This window comes from Coregonus lavaretus, assembly GCF_964263955.1.
Source record: "Coregonus lavaretus genome assembly, chromosome: 4".
Classification (NCBI taxonomy): domain Eukaryota; kingdom Metazoa; phylum Chordata; class Actinopteri; order Salmoniformes; family Salmonidae; genus Coregonus; species Coregonus lavaretus.
The window spans coordinates 60,040,297-60,050,972 of record NC_139991.1 but is presented as its reverse complement, the minus strand read 5'-3'; the positions used below and the strand labels follow the sequence as shown (position 1 = coordinate 60,050,972).

Genomic DNA, 10,676 nt, shown 5'->3' with positions numbered 1-10,676 from the left:
CTTTACTCTCTCTCTCTCTTTCTCTCTATTCATTCTCTACTTTCTATTATTTCATTCTTTAAAAAAAGAGAGTGATGGATAGTGAGAGAGGTAAATAAAGACTTTTCCCCCTCCCCCTGTTCTCTCTATGTTCTCTCAGGATGATCAGTTGTGATTGAGGATGTGGGAGTCTGTTTCTCTGACTTTTTCAAAGTAAACAGTGGTACTGAAAACTTTATAAGAGACAATATTTACCAGAGCCACAGAAACCCATTGACATTCTGATCAGAGAGAGAACATTGCTGCTTATCACCGCTGCTCTCACTCTGTCTGTTCTTAATAAAAACCTGGAGATGCAAGAACCCATTTATTACATTCTTTTATGTTCCATCACTCTTATCAGATCAGTGGAGGACTGTTTGTTGTTTGATTTCTCTGTCTGTTCTGTTTTTAAATGTCAACACTCTTCTCCTTTCTATTTTATTTATCTTGCTTTCTACATGTTTTTTTTTCTCTCTCTCTCTGTCTGTCTTTGTGCTTTCTCCCCCCTCTCTCTCTCTCTCTTCCTCTTCAATCAGTGACACTGTAGATAGCTGGTCAGAATTCTAATTACCCAATCAATGCTTATTCAGATCTTCATCTGAGTTTCAACCTTCATCTGACCCTCCTACAACATCACATGTAGAACATTCAACCTAGAGCAGACCTGTAAAACAATCAAACATTTGTTAACCAGAGATGTCATGCCGTGTGTGTTTATGTGTGTGTGTGTGTGTGTGTGTGTGTGACCCCTCGTTAGTGCAGTCTGATTGAACTGATTAGCACCATGTGTGTTTTCACACGTTAACAAGCAGACACATCAGCATACAGACCTAAGAGCACCTCTTCTTATGATTAAATATTACCACACATTCATAGATTAAATCCACTCAAATTATTACAAATCAACTAAGCTAATACAGATACAACTATGAGGGGAGTTATCCATTGTTCAATGGGGGAAAATGTTTTTCAATTGAGGACGTGTGGAAATAATATTATGTCATTTTATTGTAGAGACATGTACAGCACATGAAGACAGAGCCAGTCACACAGTACAGTACCACTCACTATAGTAACTCCACTGGATAACATAGTGTATCTAACAAGCTGGTTTAACAAGGTTACTCACTTTGTGTGAGTTGTAACAGAGGCATCAGTTATGTGAGCCCCATCGCATCACTGCAGAGCCAGATTGGTATCCTGCTGCGCTTGTGTTCTCTACAAAGCTGTGCCCTATAAAAAGCTGTGTCCTATCTAAAGCTTCAGGTCTGTAATAAAGTGGTGTAACATGATGATGGGGCTCCAGAAATAGAGCTGAGATGAAAGGGACAGAGACACAATAGTGCTGGCCCGAGGAGAGGAGGGGGAGGGGGAGGGGGAGGAGTGGGGGAGGAGAGGGTGAGGATTGAAGCGATGGAGGAGAGAGGAACGAAAAAAGGACTAGGGAGTAGTGGAGGAGCAACAAGATCTCACAGTCTCACATCAGTCTCACGTCCATGTTTCTCAAACGGCAAATTTTGAAGTTCTCCAAACATCAAACTTCAAAGTGTTTGGTTACTTCTCTGTATCATTCCAAGGTTAAGTTCAGGCATTAACTCTGAATTCTTAAGGTTAGGCATTCATTCTGAATGGTTAAGGCAAGGGTTAAGCTTAGGGATAGGCTTAAACCAAAAATATCAACCTCACTGTTGCCCCTAGTGGCCGGTTTCCACGTCATCTCCCGATGTCGTCAGACACGGATGGATGTTGAATACTGACTTGTATCACGGGTGACCTGCCTGGGTGGAGAGAGGAAGGGAAGAGGAGAGAGGACAGATATGGATGGACACATTAATATATTTAGTAGTATCTAAAAAGGATAACATTTTTAATGTTTCATTATTTTAAATTTTTCTGAAATTCACTGAGTGGGATTGTCCTCCCCTTCCTCCTCTGAGGAGCCTCCTCTGATGGACAGAACAGAAAAAGAGAGAGGAATAAGGAAGGGGAGTAGAAAGAGAGGGGGACGAGAGGTAGAGGGAGGACAGGCAGGAGCAAGGGAGGATGGAGGGAGCAGAGGATAGATAGAGGATAGGGAGAAGAGTATAGGTAGGACAGCAAACTTAATGATGGTGTTGGAGTCGTGCTTGGCCACGCAGTCGTGGGTGAACAGGGAGTACAGGAGGGGACTGAGCATGCACCCCTGAGGGGCCCCAGTGTTGAGGATCAGCGTGGCAGATGTGTTGTTACCTACCCTTACCACCTGGGGGCGGCCCGTCAGGAAGTCCAGGATCCAGTTGCAGAGGGAGGTGTTTAGTCCCTAGGTCTTTAGCTTAGTAATGAGCTTTGTGGGCACTATGGTGTTGAATGCTGAGCTGTAGTCAATGAACAGCATTCTCACATAGGTGTTCCTTTTGTCCAGGTGGGAAAGGGCAGTGTGGAGTGCGATTGAGATTGCATCATCTGTGGATCTGTTGGGGCGGTATGCAAATTGGAGTGGGTCTAGGGTTTCCGGGATGATGGTGTTGATGTGAGCCATGACCAGCCTTTCAAAGCACTTCATGGCTGCCGACGTGAGTGCTATGGGGCTTTAGTCATTTAGGCAGGTTACCTTCGCTTTGTTGGGCACATGGACTATGGTGGTCTGCTTGAAACAACGTAGGTATTACAGACTTGGTCAGGGAGAGGTTGAAAATGTCAGTGAAGACACTTGCCAGTTGGTCCGCGCATGCTCTGAGTATATGTCCTGGTAATCCTCCGGCCCCGCGGCCTTGTGAATGTTGACCTGTTTAAAGGTCTTGCTCACATCGGCTACGGAGAGCGTGATCACACAGTCGTTCGGAACAGCTGGTGCTCTCATGCATGCTTCAGTGTTGCTTGCCTCAAAGCGAGCATAAAAGGCATTTAGCTCGTCTGGTAGGCACTGTGCAGCTCGCGGCTGGGTTTCCCTTTGTACAACATAGCAGCACAGCAGTGGTAGTAGTAGTAGTAGCAGCAGTAGTAGTAGTCGCAGCAGTAGTAGCAGCAGCAGTAGAATCAGTAGTAGCAGCAGCAGTAGCAGTAGCAGCACTAGTAGAAGCAGCAGTAGCATCAGTAGTAGTAGTAGTAGTAGTAGTAGTAGTAGTAGTAGTAGTAGTAGTAGCAGCAGCAGTAGTAGTAGTAGTAGCAGCAGTAGAAGCAGCAGCAGTAGAAGCAGCAGTAGCCTTGAACAGCACAGAGAGAAACATACTTTTATTCTAATGAGAGAGTCTCAGCTAACAATAACAGATGGAGACAACATAGCTGATATTTTCATGTTGGCCCGCTGTACAATAACATGACTGTGTGTGCGTGTGTGTGTGTGTGTGTTCCGAGGCCGTGCTGTTCACTCATGTTTCATGTGTCTGAAAACTTGTAATGATTAATGCTGATTAAATTAAAGCCAGCAATACAACTCATTTACCTAATAGACAATTTACTACATGAGCTTAATAAATTCATACACACAATTATTTACACCCCCCTACAGACACGCACACACACGCACACACACACGCATGCGCGCACACACACACAAACGCACCCACACACACACAAATAATGACACGAAATCTAAAACACGAAATCTAAAAGAAGACTATAAAAGCTGCTTTTATCTTCAGTGTGACTTGTGACTATGTGTGTAAAAGCCAATGTTCTTCTCCTTATATCGAAACTGAAATATCACATTTACATAAGTATTAAGACCCTTTACTCAGTAGAGCGATTACAGCCTCGAGTCTTCTTGGGTATGACGCTACAAGCTTGGCACACTGTCACGATCGTCGAAGGAGGAGGACCAAGGCGCAGCGTGATGAGCGAACATACTTTACTTTATTAAGTATCACACGATAAACAAAACAATAAACGATAACGTGACGTCCTAGGTCTAAACACAACCAACACGGAACAAGATCCCACAACTACTGTGGGAAAACAGCCTGTCTAAATGTGGTTCCCAATCAGAGACAACCAGCAACAGCTGACACTTGTTGCCTCTGATTGAGAACCACTCTGGCCAACATAGAAATGAAACAACTAGAAACTACAACACAGAACACAAACACATAGAATCTACACACCCTGGCTCAACATATAGAGTCCCCAGAGCCAGGGTGTGACAGTACCCCCCCCAAAGGCGCGGACTGCGACCACGCCTAAACATAAACCAAACAGGGGAGGGCTGGGTGGGCATTCCTCCTCGGAGGCGGTTCCGGCTCCGGGCTTGACCACCACCCTCCAACAATTCCCCCGTAGCGCCCCTGGTCCGGTCTGGCCCCGCTGGCTGGAGCTGGACTGGACATCGTAGGGGCGGATTGCTTAGGCTCCGGTGTGGAGCAGCTGACCGGTACCTGACCAGGCACCGGTGACCCAGGCACGGGTTGTGCCGGACTGACGACGCGCACCCCTGGCTTGGTGCGTGGAGCAGGAACGGGCCGGACCGGGCTGACGATGCGCACCCCTGGCTTGGTGCGTGGAGCAGCAACGGGCCGGACCGGGCTGACGATGCGCACCCCTGGCTTGGTGCGTGGAGCAGCAACGGGCCGGACCGGGCTGACGATGCGCACCCCTGGCTTGGTGCGTGGAGCAGGAATGGGCCGTACCGGGCTGACGATGCGCACCCCTGGCTTGGTGCGTGGAGCAGGAATGGGCCGTACCGGGCTGACGACTCGCACCCCTGGCTTAGTGCGAGTGGCAGGAACAGGCCGGGCCGGGCTGGCGACGCGCACCATTGGCTTGGTGCGGGAAGCAGGAACAGGCCGGGCCGGGCTGGCGACGCGCACCGTAGGCTTAGTGCGAGGAGCAGGAACAGGCCGGGCCGGGCTGGCGACGCGCACCATTAGCTTGGTGCGGGGAGCAGGAACAGGCCGGGCCGGGCTGACGATGCGCACCCCTGGCTTGGTGCGTGGAGCAGGAACGGGCCGTACCGGGCTGGCGAACGCACCGTAGGCTTGGTGCGAGGGGAAGGAACAGGCCGGGCCGGGCTGGCGACGCGCACCATTAGCTTGGTGCAGGGAGCAGGAACAGGCCGGGCCGGGCTGGCGACGCGCACCATTAGCTTGGTGCGGGGAGCAGGAACAGGCCGGGCCGGGCTGGTGACGCGCACCGTAGGCTTGGTGCGAGGGGCAGGAACAGGCCGGGCCGGGCTGGCGACGCGCACCGTAGGCTTGGTGCGAGGGACAGGAATAGGCCGGACCGTACTGGTAACACACACCACTGGCCTTAAACGGGGCTCAGGAACGGGCCGGACCGGACTGGCAATACACCTCAGTACCTCTCGCCGTGCCTCTACATCTTCCTTCCCTTTTCTTACCAATGGCTCCCGTAACCCGGTGGCCTTCTCACCTCGTCCACGAACTCGCCCCTTCTCTGCCTCCAGCAGCCCTGTCGTCCATGCCATGTGCCCCCCCCCTAAATTTTTTTTGGGGGTGCCTCTCGCCTGTCCGACCACGGCCCGGTTGGCGCCGCTTCTCCTCTCTACGGCGCGCCTCCACCGTCTTTTCCCACGGAAGCCGATCCATCCCGGCCTGTATCTCCTCCCAAGTCCAGGACCCTTTCCCGTCCAAAATCTCCTCCCATGTCCAGGCTGCCTGCTCCTGGACACGCTGCTTGGTCCTGGTATGGTGGGATCTTCTGTCACGATCGTCGAAGGAGGAGGACCAAGGCGCAGCGTGATGAGCGAACATACTTTACTTTATTAAGTATCACACGATAAACAAAACAATAAACGATAACGTGACGTCCTAGGTCTAAACACAACCAACACGGAACAAGATCCCACAACTACTGTGGGAAAACAGACTGTCTAAATGTGGTTCCCAATCAGAGACAACCAGCAACAGCTGACACTCGTTGCCTCTGATTGAGAACCACTCTGGCCAACATAGAAATGAAACAACTAGAAACTACAACACAGAACACAAACACATAGAATCTACACACCCTGGCTCAACATATAGAGTCCCCAGAGCCAGGGTGTGACACACACCTGTATTTGGGGAGTTTCTCCCATTCTTCTCTGCAGATCCTCTCAAGCTCTGTCAGGTTGGATGGGTGTGTGCCTTTCCAAATAATGTCCAATCAATTGAATTTACCACAGGTGGACTCCAATCAAGTTGTAGACACATCTCAAGGATGAATAATGGAAACAGGATGCACCTGTGCTCAATTTCGTGTCTCATAGCAAAGGGTCTGAATGCTTATGTAAATAAGGTATTTCTGTTTTTTATTTTTAATACATTTGCAAAAATCTCTACCATCCTGTTTTAGCTTTGTCATTATGGGGTATTGTGTGTAGATTGATGAGGATTTTTATTTCTTTAATCAATTTTAGAAAAAGGCTGGAACGTAACAAAATGTGGAAAAAGTCAAGGGGTCTGAATACTTTCCGAAGGCACTGTAGGTGGGTAAACTCTGATCGCTGGTTGCAGTGAAAAAAGTAATGCTCCTTATACTTTCAATGCATTTTTCCCCAAAAGGTGGGCAAACCTTTAGGCAAAAAAAATGTGGGTAAACTGCATTTACTTGCACTACTCCACTACTGCTGATGTCCAAATCCAGACTTAATGCTGAAAGTATCGCGAAACTAATGTTCTACACACCATTTTGATTCCAATGTCTAACAGATTTACTAAAAAGGTTCTCAATCTGCCGCTGTCCTAATTCTGACTCTGGTCTAGTGGTAGTGCCCCTTTTTCCATTTCTCCTTCCTCCTCTTCGCTCTCCCATTTCCCCCTCCCCTCCTCCCTTTCTCCTTCCTTTCCCCTGTATCTTGGTGTAATTGAAGGATCCTCTCCTTCACAGCCTGTAGATCAGCAGATACCAGATGGCTCAAACAATACTTATCAAAGAGATAACACCACACACACACATACACACCACACACACACACACACACACACACACACACACACACACACACACATCACACACACTCACACACTTACACACACACAAATACACACACACACACAAACACACTAAAGCCAGTCACAATATACTGAGAAGTGAAAACAATCCTATAGATCACATTGTGTTAAGTTTGGTTCCTGTTCCTCCTCCATAGATCAGTCATGGAGGAGGATAGGAGAAGGGAGGGGTGAACTGCAGAAGAAAGGATCGGAGAGGATAGGAGAGGAGAGGAGAGGAGAGAAGAGGAAAGGAGAGGAAAGGAGAAGAGAAGAGAGGAGAGACACTCATCCTTGTTTTCTCAGAGTAATCACTGTGTCTACTGGAGTGTATAGAAGGAAGCTTTGGGTCTGTTAACGACACACACATTGTGAGTGGAAATCAATGAGCTGGACACACACGCACTCACGCACACACGTACGCACACACACACACACACACACACACACACACACATACACACACAGACACACAGAATACACATGTTGTTTACCTCTGTTTGTGTCTCTCTCTGGTCCCTGTTAGAACAATACCACACCATAACATAACATTCCAATCCTGATGAAATTATTAAATGAAATGAATTTCAATTCATTTCAAAGGGCTTTATTGGAATGGGAAACATTGCCAAAGCAAGTGAAATAGATAATAAACAAAAGTGACATAAACAATCAGAAATTAACAGTAAACATTACACTCACAAAAGTTTCAAAGGAATAGAGACATTAAGATGTGCAAATAGTTAAGAAGGAAAGATATTCCACAAATTAACTTTTCAGAAGGCACACCTGTTAATTGAAATGCATTCCAGGTGACTACCTCATGAAGCTGGTTGAGAGAATGCCAAGAGTGTGCAAAGCTGTCATCAAGGCAAAGGGTGGCTATTTGAAGAATCTCAAATATAAAATATGTTTTGATTTGTTTAACACTTTTTTGGTTACTACATGATTCCATATGTGTTAATTCATAGTTTTGATGTCTTCACTATTATTCTACAATGTAAAAAATAGTACAAATGAAGAAAAACCCTTGAATGAGTAGGTGTGTCCAAACTTTTGACTGGTAGTGTATATCTTGAAGAGGGTAGGGCTCAAGCCTGTCTCACCCACAGCCCTGTGGAAAGAAATGTGTGTTTTTTGCCAATTTTAACTGCACACTTGTTGTTTGTGTACATGGATTTTATACTATCATATGTTTTCCCCCCAACACCATTTTCCATCAATTTGTATAGCAGACCCTCATGCCAAATTGTGTCAAAAGCTTTTTTGAAATCAACAAAGCATGAGAAGACTTTGCCTTTGTTTTGTTTGTTAGTTTGTCAATTAGGGTGTGCAGAGTGAATATGTGGTCTGTCGTACGGTAATTTGGTAAAAAGCCAATTTGACGTTTGCTCAGTACATTGTTTTCACTGGGGAAATCTGCTGTTAATGATAATGCAGAGGATTTTCCCAAGGTTGCTGTTGACGCATATCCCACGGTAGTTATTGAGGTCAAATTTGTCTCCACTTTTGTGGATTGGGGTGATTAGTCCTTGGTTCCAAATATTGGGGAAGATGCCATAGCTGAGGATGATGTTAAAGAGTTTAAGTATAGCCAATTGGAATTTCTGGTCTGTATATTTTATCATTTCATGTAGGATACCATCAACACCACAGGCCTTTTTGGGTTGGAGGGTTTGTATTTTGTCCTGTCGTTCATTCAATGTCATTGGAGAATCTAATGGGTTCTGGTAGTCTTTAATAGCTGATTCTAAGATTTTTAATTGATCATGTATATGTTTTTGCTGTTTTTTCTTTGTTATAGAGCCAAAAAGTTTAGAGAAATGGTTTATCCATACATCTTCGTTTTGGATAGATAACTCTGATTTCTGACTTGCTGTTCCTTCTTTTTCCGTAGTGTATTTATGTATTGTTTTAGTGTTTCACCGCAGTGCAGGCGTAGATTCAAGTTTTCTGGATCTCTATGTTTTTGGTTGGATAGGTTTATCAATTTCTTTCTTAGGTTTTTGCATTCTTCATCAAACCATTTGTCATTGTTTTTTGTAGGTTGTCTGCTTGAAATGTTTAGATTTGATAGGGAAGCTGAAAGGTCAAATATACTGTTTAGGCTTTCTACTGCCAAGTTTACACCTAGACCATTACAGTGAAATGTTTTGTCCAGGAAGTTGTCTAAAATGATTGAATTTGTTGTTGCGTAATAGTTTTTTGGTAGGTTTCTACACTACTTTCCATCTATAGCGTTTATTAATATTGTGCAGTTCCTTTGGCTTTGATGCTTCATGATTGAGCATTGCTCTGTTCAAGTAGACTGTGATTTTGCTGTGATCTCATAGGGGTGTCAGTGGGCTGACTGTGAACGCTCTGAGAGACTCTGCGTTGAGGTCTTGCTCTCTCCCCCCTCTCTCCCCCCACTCTCCCCACTCTCTCTCTCCCCTCTCTCTCCTCTATCTCACATCTCTCTCTCTCCCATTTAATGGCTATGTTGCAATGTTTCCTGGTGCTAGGGTGTTATAGTCTTGCGCTCCCCCCCACAAAGTAGTGAGTAAAGGGTCTGAATACTTATGTAAATGTCTTTTTCAGTTTTTTATTTTTTATAAATTAGCAAAAATTTCAAAAAAACTGTTTTTGCTTTGTCATTATGGGGTATTGTGTGTTGATTGATGAGGGGGAAAAAGCAATTTAATACATTTTAGAATAAGACTGTAACCTAACAAAATGTGGAAAAAGTCAAGGGGTCTCTCTCTCTCTCTCTCTCTCTCTCTCTCTCTCTCTCTCCCATTTAATGGCTATGTTGCAATGTCTCCTGGTGCAAGGGTGTTATAGACTTGCGCCCCCCCCCCCACTCCTCCCCCTCTTTCTCGCTCTCCCATCTCTTTCCTCTCTCTCCTCTGTCTCACATCTCTCTCTCTCTCCCCCCCCCCCCCTCTCTCTCTCTCTCTCTCTCTCTCTCTCTCTCTCTCTCTCTCTCTCTCTCTCTCTCTCCTCTCTCTCCCATTTCTTGTCTATGTTGCAATGTCTCCTGGTGCTAGGGTGTTATAATCTTGCTCTCTCCCCCCTCTCCCCCCTCTCTTTCTCTCCCCTCTCTCACCTCTATCTCACCTCTCTCTACCTCTCTCTCTCTCTCTCTCTCTCTCTCTCTCTCTCTCTCTCTCTCTCTCTCTCTCTCTCTCTCTCTCTCTCCTCTCTCTCCCCTTTCTTGGCTATGTTGCAATGTCTCCAGATGCTAGGGATTTAGTCTTGCTCTCTCCCCCGTCTCTCCCCCCACTCTCCCATCTCTCTCCTCTCTCTCTCATCTCTCACCCCTCTCAACCCTCACTCCTCTCTCACCCCCTCTCTTCCCTCTCTCTCTCTCTCCTCCACTCTCACCCCCTCTCTTCCCTCTCGCTCTCTCCTCCATTTTCCTCCTCTCCCCTCTCTCTCTCTCTCTCTCTCTCTCTCTCTCTCGCTCCTCTCTCTCCCATTTCTTGTCTATGTTGCAATGTCTCCTGGTGCAAGGGTATTATAGACTTGCGCTTCCCCCCTCCCCCCCCACTCCTCCCCCTCTCTCTCTCTCTCCCATCCCTTTCCTCTCTCTCTCCTCTGTCTAACATCTCTCTCTCACTCTCTCTCTCTCTCCTCTCTCTCCCATTTCTTATCTATGTTGCAATGTCTCCTGGTGCAAGGGTATTATAGACTTGCGCTTTCCCCCCTCTCCCCCCCACTCCTCCCCCTCTCTCTCGCTCTCCCATCTCTTTCCTCTCTCTCCTCTGT

The 10,676-nt window shown here is 46.6% G+C and overlaps 1 protein-coding gene across 1 annotated transcript in view; it reads right to left on the bottom strand.

The window, feature by feature from the left end:
- Nucleotides 1-7,089: 7,089 nt before the first annotated feature.
- LOC311127484 (GDNF family receptor alpha-2-like) overlaps nt 7,090-10,676 on the bottom strand; it is a gene marked incomplete at both ends in the record, with an annotated part of 92,381 nt that continues 88,794 nt past the window's right edge. The window contains one exon of the mRNA XM_084159313.1: nt 7,090-7,122. Within this exon, the coding sequence (XP_084015439.1) occupies nt 7,090-7,122 (33 nt within the window). The remainder of the gene's footprint in view (nt 7,123-10,676) is intronic.